Consider the following 17,309-nt stretch of genomic DNA (forward strand, 5'->3'; position numbering starts at 1 on the left):
GAGCACGCTGGTTCCTGAGATAAGCAGCCAGCCAGAAAGGGAGAGCCGAGTAGGGAGAACAGCCAGAGAAAAAGACCCGGCCTTGGGAGGGAGGGCTGTCTTTCCCGGCCCCTCTGGACGTTCCCAGAGTCTAAGCAACCGTGTCCTCTGTCCTCCAACCCGGTGTGGGGGAGGACGGACCAGAGTCTCTCTAGGCCAGACTCGGCCTCGAAGTCCTGAAAGATGCGGGAAGCCAGCGTGCCCCACCCCTGGCATCCAGATCCCTGCCCACCATTCGGCCGAGGCGGGACAATGGGGCGCTGCCTTTCTGGAGTTTGGTTTGGCCAGGCTGTCGCTAGGCGAACCAGCGTGCCGTTCGCGTGCCATCCCCCGGAACCGGGCAGTGCCAGGCTCACCGCCTGGCCCTGCCATGTGGAAGAGGATTGTCTGTCGGTGGTTTGTTTCTTTTAACCCCCCCCCTCACGACACACTGCTAAAAGCGGACCGTAAAGTGCTCGCCACCCCCCCCCCCACCGCGCTCCGTTTCTGACCGAGCCCAAGCTTCTGGATCTCTTCTGTGTGCGTTGGGGGTTCGGTCCCTGCGCTTTCCCCTTACTTAGCAAAACGCACGCCGGTCGGGATCGCCGTACCTCGGTGTGCTCCCGTGGCCTGGGTACCCTTCCAGGGTGGACACCACCCGGCGGGGACCCGAGAAACAGCCCCAGTCCCGGCCACGAGCTGGGAGGAGAGCCGAGGGCCCCGGGTGCCGAGGGCGCGCGAGGCGGGCCTGCGCCCCTCCAGCCCCGCGGCCCGGCGCCTGCAGACCCGCACACTCCGCTTCCCCCGGCTCCTCCGAGCCAGCTGCCCAGGGTAAAGCAACCAGGAAGATTCCAGAAGCCGGGGCGCCCCCCCTCACCCCCCAACGAGCAGCGCCCGGACGACGCTCGGAGCCCTACACGCAGCCTTCCACCTCCCGGGCCACCCTGCGCCGCCCGGACCGACGCCCGCCCTGCCCTCGCCCCGCGGCGGCGGCTCTTCCCAGTAAATTCAACTTCACCGGCTCTTGTGAGATTACGTTTCGGGTGGAAATGTGAAATAACTCCACTCCCGGGGGTGGGGGTGGGGGAAGCCCTTCAAGATTTCACCAGAAATATACTCAGGAATTTGGGGGTGGGGTGAGGCGGGGGTACTACGGCGGCGGGGACCCTCCGAGCACGTCCCGCCGGTGGTCGCGCCCCTCCTTTACCTCGCCCCCGGCTCCTGCTGCTCAGACCTGCTGGAGTTGAGGCCAAAACTCCACCTCGAATCACACCACCGTCCTCCCTGCGCTCCCCAGTCGCCCGGTTCCTGAGCCGCGGGGGCCGGGAAGAACTGCAGACGCACCCCAGGGGCCTCGACGTGCGGGGTTTGCTTGGCCTGCACTCCTCCCCGCACCCCGACGCGCTCCCCCTCCTCGGCCCCCTCGGGACGCTTCTTAACGCCAGCAATGAGGGTAATGGCTTCCAAACGCCAATGCACTTAGAATACTTCGTCTCCAGATTTCGGGGTGGGGTGTGGGGTTCTGAATTGGGGTAATGTAGGGAAATGAATCCCTGCGACGAACGCAAAATGGAGGTACCGGCACAATACCAAGGCTTGGGCAGCAGCGTCCATGAAAGACTTAAGAAAAGTACCCTCTCAGCCTGGCCTTGCCGGTGTGGGGCTGCCAGTGACCCCAAACTGTTGTGGAACAACGACCCACCACAGGTTAACTCCCATTTCCATTTAAATTGGGTGCGCTTCTACTCTTTTCTACCCAAGACAGCCCAAGTGGTTCCCGCCCCCACTTTTCACGAGGCGTTCCAAGAGTTCAGCTCCCTCTGAGATTTGAAAGCGCAGCTTATGCAGAGAAGAGTCCATTTTTCATCCAGTGTTTACGGCTGGGGGCTTGCCTAGCCACGGGTCTGAACCTTGTGGGAAAGGACCAACTGTGGCCTCTTTTCCACCCTTAGCTAGAAGTGAAGAGCAAAGGTTCTGAAAGGAGTTCAAGGGAATGTGTCAAAGTGGGGGGAGGGGGGACATGAAAGACCCAGGAGCAGCCAGGAACTTTCTCATTCCACACCCAAACCTGTCCTAGGCTCTCCAACCTCAGTACCTTTCTGCAGCCTGCAGTGTCAGGGATTAGATGCTGGATTTGTGAGGGGCCTGGTGCCTGGCTCCCCTCTCAGTCAATGTCTAAACTTGTCGGCAGGATATCTTTTCGTTTCAAAATCGCCACAAAACTTAGTGCTTAACTCCACTGTGCACACTTCATAGTTTCAGGGAAAGAGGAGCCAGAAAAGGGGGCAGGGCAAGAGACAGTAAAAATACTTCAAATAAAGCTGGGCGTTGATGGCTCTTGTCTATAATCCGAGCTACTCTTGGGAGGCCGAAATCTGAGGATTACTGTTCCAAGCTAGACCAATCAGGGAAATCCCAAGAGGCTCTTATCTCCAATCAACCACCAAAGAACCAGAAGTGGAGCTGAAGCTCAGGGGACAGAACACCCATACTTGAGGGGGGAAAATCTAAGGGACAGTGCCCAGACCCTAAGTTCAAGCCCCAGTACACACACGCATACAACTTCGAATTTCCAGGCCTTCATAGAAGCACCAGGTGAACAACTTTGAATCGTCCAATCACGTTGGTATTTTCCAGCTGCAGCAGAGCGGGAACACTGCCTCTTATTCCCGCCCCCTGGTAAGGTAGAGGGAAAAGATCAACTGGGCACCTCCAATACAATTTTGAACTTTGGGTGTAGGTAGCAAGAAGGGACAATAGGATGTAGTTTCCTGGATTTCATATTGGCCAGACGCAGGCCAGGTTCTGATCTGAAGTCTGCCTCTGCAAAACGTTCAATCAAAATCACTTCCTGGTGCAGTGATTGTAGCATCTTCTAAACTGGAGCCCTGGCCATTTTACAGATCCACTTTCCAGTCCTAATCATGGTGGCATTCCTTCCCTTTCATCTGAGATGCTGCAGACCTGTGCTGGGAGAGCCCCTCCACTTCCACTCCAGCAGGGTGGTATCTGGATTGATCCCCACAAACACCACAACCTTCCCCACTCCAACTCCACCCTCTTGCTGGGGAGCCCTCAGCTGAACAGGCCTCCTCCCCCAGACTAGCAGGCACGAGGGTGGCGGTCGTTCTGGGATTCTGAAACTCCGAGATAACTTCTATAACAGAACCCTTGAGCTAAAGAAAGCTTTAAGTCCCCGTGGAGACTGCAACAAATCCCCAGTAGTGTCCAGAAACTAAAGTCTTAGTAAAGGGGGTTCTTGGCCTCAAGAACCTCTCCCACCGCCACCCATCCCTGCAGCAAGCCAACCATCCTTTACAAATAGCAGTAAACATTTTATTTACAACCGAAGACACGAAGTGCAGCTGTCTTTAGACCTCCACCCCTGGTGAATCGAGGAGGGAGGGCGCGAGCTGCTAGTGTCAGGGAGAAGAAGCTGATCAGCACTGAGGAGCTGTTGTCCAGCGGGCTATTCCTCTCCCCAGGCCAAGGCAGTGTGGGCCCCAGGCAGCCAGGGCAAGTCCTAGCATCTTGGGGGATTTGTGTGAAACCCCCAAGAAGGCTCCGCAAAATGTCTCTGGTCCACACCGCTGTCAACAGAAGACACAAACGCAGCAGCCCGTGCGTGGTGGAGGTGGCACAGCTTCCGGGCGTCCCCTCCTCCGTGGGTCCGTCCCGCAGCCAGTCTATAAGCCTCCAAGCGGGGCTTGGATGGGCTCCGGGCTTTTGGGAGCGCTGCTGGCTATGGGCTGGGGTGCCGGGAGTAACTCGGAGGCGCCACTGCCAAGGCTGCTGCTGCTGCTGCTGGCACTGCCTGCGCCCGAGCTGCTGCTACTGAGACCGCTGGCGCCGCTGAAGCTAAAACTGCCGCCGCCATTACCTCCTGCGCTGCCGCGGGCCGTGATCACTGTGGTCTGGAGCACGACTCGCTCGGCCCCCTCAGTCCTCTCCGTGTCGCTGGGGGCCATATCGAGGGACTCCGAGTCGCTGCTCTCGCTCTCGGCCTCGCCCTCCGAGCGGCTGGGGCTCCTCTCCTCGGGTTCGCCTTCAGCTGGGGCTCCACCAGTTTTCTCACCAGCCTCCTTGTCTTTGTCCTTCTGTGCCTGAGCCTCCTTCGAGTGCCTCCACTTCATCCTCCGATTTTGAAACCACACCTTCACCTGCGCAGCGAGACAAGGGATGGGGAGTTAAAAAAAAAAAAAAGCCTTCTTGGAGAGCCACCCTCCTCAGAGAAGCACGTTGACCACTTCCAACACCCCTGCCCAAAGCCACTCGACTAGGCTTCCCAGGACTTTGGCCTACCATCCTCAAAACCTGGCCCCTGACCTCAGGGTACCTGTCCCAGGGGCAGACTCGGATACTAGAACCCTAGCCTTCCAAAGCTCTCTGCTCTAAATCGCTGCGTTTTAACTTCATAGGACTCGTGGCCTCTATAGGAATTTGATTTCGGTTATGAACACCTGTCTCAGAAAAATACATACACCCCTGATTGCGGACACAGCTAGGATTTTGGTAAACGATTAAAAATTCCTGCCCTCGGATGGAACTCTTTTCCCCTTCTGCCCCTAATCAAAATACAGCAAAAGTCATTTTCCTCTTTTCTTGCTTTCTTTTTTTTTCATCCCTTCCTTTTCTGTTCCTTTCCTTTCATTCTTTTCCTTTTTATTATTATTTTGGCAGAGTCTTTCTATATGGCCTAAGCTGACCTCAAAGTCCAGATCCTTCTGCCCCTATCTCTGGAACACTAGAATTAAAGGCATGCACACCAAGCCTGGCTAAAAGGCGATTCCTTTTATGGAGGATGTTGGGAAAGGGGAAGGGAATGGGGACACAAAGAGTTAAATCCCAGGGAGGCAGCAACGCCCTTGGGCGAAAAGAGCAAAAAAGGTATTTTTCTTCTTGCGTATTTGATAAGAACCCTGCCCCTGCCAGGGAGAAACTCATCCCAGGGACCCGAAAAGGCTGGAATGTGAATGTGTGCAAAGTGGAAGACGAAGGTAGAGATGGAGCCGAGACTATATAAATATATACGATTCTCTAGGAGGACTCAACTCCTTCACACACGTTCCAGCTTCCCTTTTAAAAATAACATCCACAGCTGGTGGAAAAACGGCTGGCCTCTCCACTGTGTCTGTGTGTTCTGGGGAGGCAAGCTGTATAATGGAGAACAGAAAGACACAAAGACAGAAGTCGGCAGACCAAGGAGCTAAGAAAAAGAAGCCTGCTTTTGGCTTCTGCCCTGCTGGAGACAGTTGGCTTGGAATTAGCAAGGGCCACTGCGGAGGAGGATAGAAAAACGCTGCTGAACTCAAAGCACAAAGGGAAAAAAAAATGGGAAAGCGTCGTTCTTGAGTTTAAGAAAAACAACAATTCACATGATTTCCTATTGTCTTTAAAGAAAATATTCAAGTTGGCTGGAGCTGCTGAAAAAAAATGCTCACGTGCATGCTAAGAAAATCTTTATTCTTTCTTAGCTTCCCCTTCAACCCTAGCGACCTCCCCAACCCCCATCACCAGAGACTTGCTCCTTCAGAGCCTAAACTATTAAGACCTTGGACTATGGCCTCTCTGAGCGGACTCCTGGCCCTTCTGGAGCTAAGCAATTCCGTTTGAAATGATATTTTCACTTCCTCACAACTGGGGATTTCACAATCCAGCAAGAGCCACAGAGGAGGAGGAGGAAGGAGGGCAGAAGGAGGAATTAGAAAAAAAAAAAAAGAACAAATGAAAGAAAGAAACCAACAGCCTCTTGACTTCGGGTTTTAATCTGAAATAAATTGCCTCCTACAGTGAATTTCACTCCAGTTGAGTACATAATTATCATTTCCCTTGGCCTATTTGCTTTCTCCGTGGTTCTTTGGCCTGATGGCCAAAATAAACATGTAGTGCTTGCTGACATACATCTTCAGGGATGGGTGGGTGGCTCTGTCCTACTCCCTTACACCCCAGCCTCCTCTCCTCTTGCTGAAGTACTGAGGTCCACAAAGCCTCGTAAAACAATACAAGACTTCGAGTGCCTATTGCAGGGGTGAGTGGGTGAGGTGGAGAAGGCTGTGGGGCCCAGCCTCAACCCGCTGACATCCAGCCTCTAGAAACCAGGTCAGGCTTACCTGTGCATCGGTGAGGCCCAACATGGCAGCCAGCTGCTTTCGGTCTGGCTTGGTCACATACTTCTGGATCTCAAACCTTTTCTCTAAGCCTTTCCTCTGTAGGTTGGAAAAGACAGCTCGAGACCAGGACCGCTTTCTCTTGTAGGTCTGTGGCATGGTATCCTTTGTCAGCACAGCATAGGGACCTGCAAGCCAAGGGATCAGGAACAAGAAGACAACACATTAGGGTCATCAACCTTCATGCTGCACCCTACTCCATACCCCTCCTTCAGCTACTTCAAAATGTTTTGTGTTCCACTTCCATTCTGAAAGCTCTTGAAGCGCGTGTGTGTACACACACACATACACGCACACACACACTCACAATGGATTCTCTGAGGAATTTCACAGCTCTTAAGATCATAGACCCATGGCCTTAAGCCCGCATGCAGTGGAAAAGCCAGTAGGCTTGTACACTCATTCCAAGCAAAATGTCTAAATCTAATCATGAATAACCATCATGCATGCTCAGATAGGCCAAAGTGTTGCTAGGATGTGAATGATGTGTTCTGAGCCCTCTATTTTAGCGGCATGTGCCTCCTACACCTGCACACATGGACAGGCACCACTTAAAAAGTGTGCGATGCTGTCTGGAAACGTGTGTATGTTAGTTAACGAGAAACACAATGCGGAAGCTTCATTTGGTCTCCTTTCAGGCAAAAAGACTACTGGAATTCAGGCCACCCCACAAGGGCACTTCCTTGCCCCCTCCTGCTCCACTTCTCAAGCCAAGGGTAGCTGTCAGAGAAATCTTTCACTTTCTCATCTCTAGACTTCTCCCTTCGAGATTGCGACACTGTGGCTGCCACTTGTGGCGCATTCGCGTCAGTCCTGAGATTTCTGACTGTCACTCAACCTGGCGCCTGAGCCTGTTTTCCTTACCTGGAAATGTATCTTGAAATTGATGCTGAACTGAATTTCTGGGGTTGGAGCTCAAGGGACTGAGGATGGCAGAAGCCTCGTTAATGGGATCTAGAGATGCAAAGAACTGGCCGGTGGAGGGCTGCAGACTCGGGAGGTGTACCCCGGCAGGCCGCCCACCGGTAAGCAGCGACGTGAGATCTGAGGAAAGGAAAAGAGCTGGTTACACACTGGCAGATAAAAAGGAGGGCACATTTTTCTCGGAGGATTTGTTTCCCTTTTTGCCTCTCCCTATATGAGATTTACTCCATGGAACTTATATCTCCCTACAAAATCCTAACTCCCAACAGATTCGACAAACAAAATATTCCTGTGTGTCCCTCCAGCGAAGTCCATATAACCTTACATAAAATTACTCTAAGGATGTCACTTTTTAAAGAGTGCCTTCCAGAAACTCCACAGACCACTCCATCTCAGCTAGAGAAGCCCCACAGAGTTCTTTCCACGCCTACCCCTCCCGAGTTCAGACCCCTGGGTTGGATGTTTTTCGTCATTCCTTGGGTAGAATTTTACCAGCAATCAGAAAAATGGAAAAGAAAGTGTTCCCTATCTGAAAAATATAGTTCAAAAGACCATGACGAGTTTTGAAAATATTTACACAACCATTTTAGGAATGTTGCAGAGCCAACATTTTTTTTAACATTAAACAGGTGAACTTTAAATCTAATGCTTCCTAGTTTTCTTACACCCCATTTCCTTCTCTGTGTCAACGATTTGTTCGTAGTTGTGAAAAGAACTCAAAAGACACGGGGCTGGCCTGGGGTCGACGAAGCAGGCCGGAGCGGTGGTCAGAGAGGCCTACAGCCTCCGGCCTCCAGCCGGACACCTACCTCTCAGCGTGTTGCCTTCTTTGACTTTGGGGTCAAATTCTGCAGACAAAATACGATCGATTCCAAATTTGAGGTCTTTACTGGAAGGGGCCGGGGTGGAGCCGCTGTGTTGGGGGATCACCCGAGTCCCCGAGGCTGGGGGCTGCAGGGAGCCGGCCCGGGGTGGAGGCGGAGGCTGTGGCTGCGGTGGCTGTGTCTGCGCGGGTTGGGCCGTCTGCTGCTGTGCTGAGTGGTGGTGGTGGTAGGCGGCCGAGAGCGGAGACAGCCGCTGGGGGAAGCCAGCCGGGACTTCGGAGGGCGCCACCACCGGGGTGGGACGGAGCGGGGATCTGGCGGCCGCTTGGAAGGAGGCGTGCGGGTGAACTGAGCCCAAGTGCGCGGTGAGGGCGGCGGCCGAGGCTCCAACGAGTCCCTCCGGAGCCGCCCCCGGTTCCCCGATGCCGGCGTGCAGGATGTCAGCGATGCAGAATGAGGGTTTCTTCCCGGCCGCGGGGTCCAAGGGGAAGGAGCAGCCGGCTGGGCCGGCCGAGGAGCAGTAAGCGGCCGACCAGAGGCTGAAGTTGGAGGCGTAGAAGGGAGCCAGGCCGGCAGCGAACATCCTGGCGGGTTGAGCCTCCAGGCAGCGGCGCTCGGGCCGGACCCGACCCGGGGACGGAGCGCGCGGGTGGGTGGCTGGCTGCGCCGGGAGGGGCAGCGGCCCAGCTCGGGACGGTTCGCTCTGCTTCTCCGCGCGCACTGGCAGAAGACAGGCCGAGGATCCCTAGCGCCGCCGAGGGAGGAGGCCGGGGCCAGATCCCCGCCGTTCCCCGCCACGGCCCCTGGCTTCACTTTAAAGGCAGCGCGGAGCCCGCGCTCTCCGCGGGGTGGAGGCGGACGAGGGGCGCGGGAGCCGCGAGGCGGACGGGGGGCCTGGGCTCCGCTACTCCGGGGAAGTCGGGGAGACGGGGACGAGACACCGAAAGAAAAACCCAAACAGCTAAGTCCTTCGAGCTAAATTTAAAACAACAACAATAATCCGTTAGTTTAAAAAAAATATTAAGGAGGAAGGGGGCAAAAAAAAAAAAAAGTCCTCTCTAAAAACTCCCAAAGTTTTGGCAGGAGCTTTCGAGTCAGACCCGGGGTAGGACCTCGAGCTGAGCGCTCATTGGCTATGCTCGCGGCCAATGGGAAGCAAGGAGTGGAGAGGCATTGGGAAATAGTGGGCGTGGCCCACGGCTCGGCCACGCCCCGGCCACGCCAATGTGTTTGGTGCGGCCGCGTGGGCCGAGCCCTGCCGCGAGCGTCTCTCCCGGCCGTGCCCGGGCTGGGCGGAGGCTCCCGGGGCCTCGAGCTCTAACTTCAGCCGTTCCTGACGGATACCCAGCCAGGGAATAGCTGGCCCCCGGAGTTTTTCATGGTGGGTTCCAAGAGAGCCTTCTATTTCTTTTATTTTCTATTTTGGAAAGCTGAGCGCCCTCCAGGTCTCCCACCTGTTTACCTTAAACTTCCCGGTTTGTGTATTTATTTATTTTTACTCTGCCCTTACCCCCCCCCCTCCCGCCCAAGCCAATGTTCTCCTCTGCAAAGTCCCCATCTCCTGCCCGGGGCCGCCAGGAGTCCTAGCCCAGCTCAACACTGCATCACCCCCTACCCCTACCCCCGACGGCGTCGGCGGAGACCCTCGGAAAGAGGGAGGGGGGGAAGGAAAGGAGGTGTGGGGAGGAGAAAGAAGGGCTGCCAATTAGCTTGACTTTGACCGTTCACAAGAGTGACGGCTCGAACGAGTGACGTTCGGAACCCAGCTCGCCGCCTTCAGAGGCACCCCGACCTTCCCGGCCGCCGCGCCCCGGAGCCGGCTGCACCTGGAAGGGAAAGCCGCCCGCACCCCCCCCCCCCCCGCCCCCGCGGCCGCCGCCACGTCCCCGGGTCACGTGGGGCCCGTTGTTTGGCCTCGGGCGCACGTTTCCTCGGGGGTTAAACGCTACTTTCAATTCAGTTCAACTTCCCCCAGAAACCCCTCAGGGCCTGTCGCCGTCGCCAGCGCCCGCCCCGGGGAGCTGCCGCCCGCCGGGGCCCCGCGCCTTCCACCGCCGCGTCGGGTCTTCCGCACACCGGTTGGGTGTCGCGGAGGGGAGGGGGAGGGGGGCCATTCTGCAACATCAACAGTCTCTATTTTAAGAATATTCGTTCTCTTAAATTATAGTCAGAATGGATTTCCCCACCCCTCTCCCAAACAAACCACAGGCCACCCACATGAGCTGCTCTTGCACATTTTCAGGAAGAAAATAAAATAACGACAATAATGAAACCATCGAATCTTTTGTTTTCGATTCTCCCAAGATGAGCCTCCTAACATCGATTCTGTGACGTTTCTTCTTTCCCTTCTCCACGCCAGGCGCCCAAGAAACCCTCAAGCGAACCTGCTGTCCGATCTCGAATTCAAGACTATAGAGTAGGCTTGCCAAATTCATTTCGCAGATGCCATCATTTTGAAGGGGTTTTTTTTTTTCTCTCTTTTTTTTGCTGCCTCCTAGCAGGCAATCAATTGCTTCCGATCAGCCAACACTAAGATGTTTCCTCTCCCTCTCCTATCCTGTCTTTCTCCTCCTTTCTTCCCTCACTCACTAGGAAAAAAAAAGGTTCTTAGCTAGCTCTCTGCTTCTTGGAGCCGCGACAAAGCTGCGATTTCCATAGAGATGAGTGGGATGGGGGTGGGGGGACAGCTGGGGAGAGAGGCACGAAAGAGGCCAGGATGTGAGTCCAGTTGGAGCTAAACCAGTGACCAGACAGCTACCTGAGGGCAGGGGTCCAGGTGTGGAGCTGAAGGGAGAACAAGTGCTCTAATTTCTCCGGGCCCGGGAGAAAGTGGCTTTGCAAACAGATATCAGAAAAATCCTCATTTTTTGCCATGCTGGCTTTGCAACTCGACTGCGGTTCCCGGTCGCACTGCAGAGATTCCCAGCGTTTGCGCTGCTGGACAAGTGACAGCCCGCGCCCTCGCCTTTCCTCTAGCTAGAAGACTGCCCGTACCTTCCACCCTTCCCCGACTTTTACCCTCCCTCGGGCGGGGGAAGGTAGTGTGCCCAGCAGGCAAGGCTCCCTTCACGTGGGTTCCAAGGTCTGGAGCGCCCAATAGAAGCGGGAAGGCGAGGCCGAGAAAACTGGCTCCCGGAGAAATCCGCGCGCGGCGGCGCACCCCTCTCCGCGCCCGGGCCAGGCCCGCCGCTGCCCTCGCCCGCTGCGCCCTGGGCGCTCAGCGCCAGCCTGGGCCTGATCCGAGCTCCTGGAGGCCAAGGCAAACACAAATAAAAATAAAATAGACAGTTGAGTAATCTGCCTCTCCGATCCCCCTACCACCCTTGTCCAGGCCCAGGCCTCTCCCCGACAGACCCCTCGACTGGTTCGGAGCCCGCAGGTTGCCCTCCCCCTCTCTCTGTCCATCAGAAGCCAGGAAGCCCTGGGCTCGCCGGGAGTTCAGGTCATCTCCTGTTTTTTTGATGGGTTCAAACTTGGACTAAATAAGCGGATGTGCCTGCGAGATTGGTCTCAAAATAGAAGCGGCCCCAGTATTTTAGGATACTGCAGAAATCCTTATTTCTTCCGGAGAAAAACTCTATAATAACTCCTAGCACTTCCCCTTTCAATATTTGTGCAACTTTATCTCCACCGGCAAGTTGCTCGGGTGACGCAAATCCGCCCTTGTGTATTACAACGACCAAAATAAATGCGCGGAAATCAATTCCTTTCTAGCAATGAAAATCTAAATATACAGCTGCGACTTTCCCCTTTAATCTTTGCTTTCCGAGCGGCTCTAGGCTGTGATGAAATGAAGTGACCCAGAGCTATTGAGCCCTGCAGAACGACCTGAAGGAGCTGAGGCCAAAGCTTCGGGGCTGATAACACGGAGGAAATAAAGGACCTGATTATACTCTAACCCTAAATTAAGTTGAATTGGTCTATGTAGAACAGCAACTCTAAGTGTGGCAATAATTTTGTGAAGATGTACCATTGCCTGAGTGGTTGTTTCTGTATGTCCACCCCCATCCCCAATCACTTCTTCCTCTCCTCTACAGTCTTGCACCTCCTTCCTTTCCTTGGATAAACACAGCCCTTGTATCGAGAATTGAGACAAGGTCAGCACTTCCTTAACAACATGGGGAAATTAGGATGGAGTGGGGTGCTTGAGTCTGAGGCCTATGCAGTGGCCTAGGGCCTCATCTCAGCCTTGCATTTCAGAACACCTGCGGTTAAATCAACAGAAGAAATTCTTATCCTGCACACCCAGGAACCTGAGGTCTATGAGAGTGAATGCTGGGCTCTGTTTATTATAGGAAAGTTGTTCTAAATGGACTTAAACGGGTCTAACTTGCTATCAACTTACCTTTTTTTTTTTATCTTGTAGACTTTGGGTAACCAAAAAATAAATATGTAAAGCAGTTAGTTGTTCCATGGACTTGGCCCCCTACAGTTAATTGTAAATACTCTGTCCAACATGGTACCTATGGTTTGTGGGTTTTTTTTTTTTTAAGAAAGAGAAGTAAATATTCAAAGTTAAAAGGAGGAAACACAACTTATTCAGATGTTTAAGAATTTGAAGAGCTCTGTAGCATGGCAGGAATCTGAGTAAGTCATTCTTCCCACTGGAGAATGGATTTATACACTGGGCCCAATACTCTACCACTTTGTGGTGGTTGGAGAACTGATGTTCCTTTTGGTTTCTAGATACCCGACCTTAGGGCTTTAGGAATCTCTCTCTCTCTCTCTCTCTCTCTCTCTCTCTCTCTCTCTCTCTCTCTCTCTCTCTCTCTCTCTCTCTCTCTCTCACACACACACACACACACACACACACACACACTCATCCTTCTTAGCTTGTTCTATGTAGGACCTCTTTTCTTTTTCTTAAAGATATTTAGAGTTATTCCAGAAGTCTTAAGAATGAGACTTTGCTACAGGGCAGGAAATGACAGAACCTTAAGTACTGCTGCACTTGTCACGATGTGTTATTTTGCTTTTTCTTCATTTCCAAGTGTGCCAGCTTCCCACCTCTCTGTGGCCATAGCTCTGCCCTTGAACTTTAAGCCCTTAGATCTGTATGGAGAGTCTTATTAACCCTTTTCATTGGTTCTTATTTGCCTTGTCCTCTCAGAGAGCTTCTCAAATATTTCCACACCTCTTATTGGTTTTGTCTCCCTGACCCATGCTCAGCACATTGAAAGTCTTATGGATAAGGGTGGGTATACGTCTAGGCAAGTATCTGGAAATCTGCTCTTATTGTAAAGAGCTGCTTCTCTACCTTTCCATGCCACCCTTAAATCAAATAAAAATGCCACAGACCTCAGAAACCAAGGGTAGAATCCCTTGCAACATGGCACATTGTAGCATTGTTGCAAAATTATTTGTAATGCAGCTTAAGACGTAAGTATGAGACATCCATCTGTTGTATTTAAGTTTTATTCTACTGATCACTGTTGGGTAGCTTTAAACAGTGCTCCCTGGATCTCTTCATATGTTTACCTTACAGAAAGTAGATCTTGCCCAAATGATTGAATTTGAGTGTCAAGATAGGAGAAGGAAGTGTGGGTTTAAAACTATTCACATATTCAAAACAACATTGGCTTTCAGCAGGGAAAATGAGAGTCATTCCCATGAGAATACTTCTCCATGCAAATAAAGCAAAGGAAATTGAGATGGGTTTTCCAAGAAGCAGAACAAGTCCAAGAGAAGTACTCAAGCTCAAATGAGAAGGTAGGAATGCGAAGGGACCTGCTAACCAGTGAGACTTTGTAGACATATACCTGTAGCTGCTATCTGCTTAGCCCACAAGAATAGGGACAGCTGTGGAATAGCAAAGTCTTGCCAAGCCTGTCCCAACTCACAAATGCTGAATCTATCATCTGCTCCTTCCATCCATGTATGGACCAGTGGAGTAGGGAAAGTTGGTTCTCTGCTGACACCTGCTGGGCCATCTCTACATTGTTTTCTGACAGTGCCCATCCTGTGCCAGCAATGTTGTGATGAAAGTTGCTGCTTCCTTTTGCAAAAAAATTGTGGCTTTCTAAAATCAACTCTGACCGACAGCCACTTCCTTCTATGTTGCAAAAGACCTATGTATTCACACCATCAGATAAGGTGAGAAAGTCAACCATCCTTCATTAATAACAATGTATGTTTTACAGATCTTCTGGCTGCTGAATATTTGTCATCTCTTATGCTTTAAAATTATCAACCTAAAGGGTGTGAAGGAGTATTATTTTGGGCTTAGGAAGCTGATCCTCAGAGAGGTTAAGTGGCTTACCCAAGGTTATGTAGTTAGGAAATTATGTTACAGGGAGCGGAATCTAAGTTTCCTGGTACATCATCACCCGGGACTATACTATAAGCCAAATCACCTTAGAGAAACAGTTTAGTGAGGGGAAGGGAGGGAGAACCTCATTCTTTTCTCTCTCTCTTTTCTTTGGTTCCAGGCCTGGGGCTTGAACTCAGGACCTGGGCACTGTCCTTGGGTTTTTCTCAAGGCTAGCGCTCTACCACTTAAGACACAGAACCATTTCCAGCTTTTTTTTTCTATGTATGGGGTACCAAGGAATCAAATCTGGAACTTCATGCACGCTAGGTGAGCACTCTACCACTAGGCCACACTCCTGGCCCAGGAACCTCCATTCTTAATCAGAATCGCACGGATTTTTTAAAAAAAAGGGATGAAGGGGGGGAGGGAAATGGGGACCATGTCATGAGAAAGGGTATCAATGTTTGTGAAGTTATGCACATTCTATCTGGTGAATATAATGTAACCCTTCTATTAATTACAATTAAAAAAAGAAAAAAAGTGGGGGGGGGTAAAGAAGAAAACTGTCAGTCCACAGCATGTGAAACAGGCAGATCAGTACCTACGTCTTTAACTTGAGGTTTAGAATCACTATGAGAATCAGAGGTTTAAATTATTTTTTCCCTTTTTCTCAAGGTATATGAAAATTTCCCCCTAAAGTATTCCTTCTTTGGAGATAAGGCCCCGTACTATGATCTACCATATCTGAACTTTATTTCTTATTCAACTAACTAAGTACAGGGACCTGCTTTGACAGAGAGAAGCACAAGTTCTAAGCATAAGATACAACCAAAGAGACAGGTCCCTGTGGGCAAACAGCGGGAGCAAGGTGGGAACCTGGAATCATGGCATGTCTTTAACAGAGGGGACTAAAGGATGGCATCTTAGAATTTGATCGACTCTATCCTCTGTTGAAAAGTAAGTGTTAGGAGAGGAGCAGACATATAGCCTGAAACTTGACATCTACCATACATAGCAAGCTCATTACTGACTTCCACCACAGGAATCAGCTCATTACTTTAGAAGCCCAGTTACCCACCAGCATGTTTCATGTATCTAGACGCCAACTCTAAATCTCTACTTGTTCTCTGTTTTATCCCTCAATCTCTACCTGGCCCAAACCAAGCTCATCATTTATTTACCTCTCCAAATTGCTTCTTCTCCAGGATTCTTGGGAAAGGCCTTGCAACTTCCCTGGTTTGGTTTGGTTTTGCTTTAAGCCAAACCTGAGAGTTATCTTGGCCTCTCCTCTCCCCCAACTCCCTTGCTTTCCCTCGCATCTAATTGGCCTCAACACTCCCAAGTACTCCAACATCTTTTCAGGGCCCTCAATTCTCTGCCCCCAACCACACTCCTAGCCACTGTCTTATCATTAGTCTCCCTCCAATTTGCTCTGGACAACTCAATTCAAATCCTTCCCCAACCCCCATATGCTATGCTTATATGCTAGAAGACCCTCTGTCTCACCCTTCCAGAACTCCATGACCACAACCATGCCACTCATCCAACTTCCTCAGCTTCTTCTTCTGTCTGTACTTTCTCTGGGAAAGCTGGACTGATCTTCTCTAGATTCTGCCACATCCTGCTGTAAAATCTCTGCAGACATGATTTTCTGACCCTGAATTTGTCTCCTTTCCCACTCTCCTTTGCCTCACCAATTCTTATTTCTCCTTTAGATGTTTCTTTAAGTGACATTTCTTCAGAGGAGTCCCTCATAGGGGTTAGACTATCATCTTAGTTCCATCTTGCCTTTCTCAGCATCTCTTTTGAGTAGTTTTCATCCCATTCTGGTGTCATTTATTACCTGTTATTTATCCATCTCCAACAAATTCTAAACTCTGTGATGACAGGGACCAAGTTCATGTACCTACCAAAGGGCCAGAACAACCATATTAGGTGATCAGGAAACGGTTGTGAACTAGTTAATGATTGAAATAACAGGTTAGCTCATTGCCTTCTATCTGTGTTGATTCGGTTCTCCTATCTGTTGGTGCCCATCATTCTTCTTACCTTCTTTTCCTTTCCAGGTCATGTGAGAAATTAAATTCATAGATGTCCAGAGACAGAATGGGAACAGCACTCTCTTCACTGCTTTGACATGATCTGTGACAATCTTCTTAGTTTCTACCACGAAATGCAACTCTTCCCCCACCCCACCCCAGTGGAAGAATCTGTTTCCTCAATATGATTTTTTTCTGGTTTAATAAGACAACATCAATAGAAAGCAAAAATCAATAATAATGGAGCACACAATCAGTATCATAAGATACTGAAATGTTTTTCTACTGAGAAAAGGCTGGATGAAAAGTTTAGTAGGCATCTGTTAGCTTTCAGTCTCCCGACACCTGTTCCTTTTCTGAACATTCTGCCTTCATCCCAAGAGCTAAATCATGAGGTAAATCATGAGGCCTTCACATAGAACAAGCATATCACAGAAGCAGACTTGTCATTGGCTGGTCCAGGACTGCAGTGAAACCAATCAGACACCCTTCTGAAACTGAAGGAGACAGGGAGAGGATTGTGTCCTTTCTCTGGAATGGCTGGAGCTTTTAGGAAACTGCCAATTTGAGTGCCCATCAAAAAGTAAAAGCCTGGGGGCCAGGAACTTGGCCTAGTGGTTAAAGTGCTTGCCTAGCATGCACGAAGACCCGGGTTCGATTCCTTGGTACCACATATATAGAAAAAGCTGGAAGTGGTGCTGAGGCTCAAGTGGTAGAGCTCTAGCCTTGAGAAAGTCCAAGGACAGTGCTCAGGCCCTGAGCTCAAGCCCAGGACTGGCAAAAAAAAAAAAAAAAAAAAAAGTAAAAGCCTGTCTGAGGGGAAGTAAATCCAAGGAAACCTGAAAGTGAATGACTATGTGTGACATTTTGTGTGCTGTTAAGCTCCTGGTCTTCCTCTGCAGACTTCACTATTATTCTTCCATTTCTTTGTTGTTCCTGTTTGTTGACCATCACAGGCTTTAATCTACTTTTTTCCTTCATTGTTTACTGTTTTTATTTGCATAACATCCCATAAGTTTATTCCAGGCTGTTGCACCACCATTCCCCTATTTATGAACATTTATTAGGCTTCCAATTTGTTTTTCTA

At 50.9% G+C, this 17,309-nt stretch overlaps 1 protein-coding gene across 1 annotated transcript; it reads right to left on the reverse strand.

Annotated features, from left to right (window-relative positions):
• Positions 1–3,692: 3,692 nt before the first annotated feature.
• Hlx (H2.0 like homeobox) lies at positions 3,693–8,988 on the reverse strand. The gene is made up of 4 exons (XM_090341163.1): positions 7,919–8,988; positions 7,050–7,229; positions 6,129–6,313; positions 3,693–4,178 (listed from the first exon to the last, which is right to left on the reverse strand). Exons 1-4 carry the CDS (start codon positions 8,514–8,516, stop codon positions 3,705–3,707), a joined length of 1,437 nt encoding a protein of 478 aa, XP_090197289.1. The 5' UTR covers positions 8,517–8,988; the 3' UTR covers positions 3,693–3,704.
• Between the last annotated feature and the right edge of the window lie 8,321 nt (positions 8,989–17,309).

This window comes from Megascapheus bottae, chromosome 10 (genome assembly GCF_031878675.1).
Source record: "Megascapheus bottae isolate mThoBot1 chromosome 10, mThoBot2.hap1, whole genome shotgun sequence".
NCBI classification, from domain to species: Eukaryota; Metazoa; Chordata; class Mammalia; order Rodentia; family Geomyidae; genus Megascapheus; species Megascapheus bottae.

Bases quoted from the DNA above. Each gene is read 5' to 3' on its own strand.
- Hlx (XM_090341163.1), bottom strand. From the start codon at position 8,516: ATGTTCGCTGCCGGCCTGGCTCCCTTCTACGCCTCCAACTTCAGCCTC. The intron at 7,230-7,918 runs GTAGGTGTCCGG...TCCTTTCCTCAG, and splicing joins AGAAGGCAACACGCTGAGAG to ATCTCACGTCGCTGCTTACC. The intron at 4,179-6,128 runs GTAAGCCTGACC...CTCGCTGCGCAG, and splicing joins TGGGCCTCACCGATGCACAG to GTGAAGGTGTGGTTTCAAAA.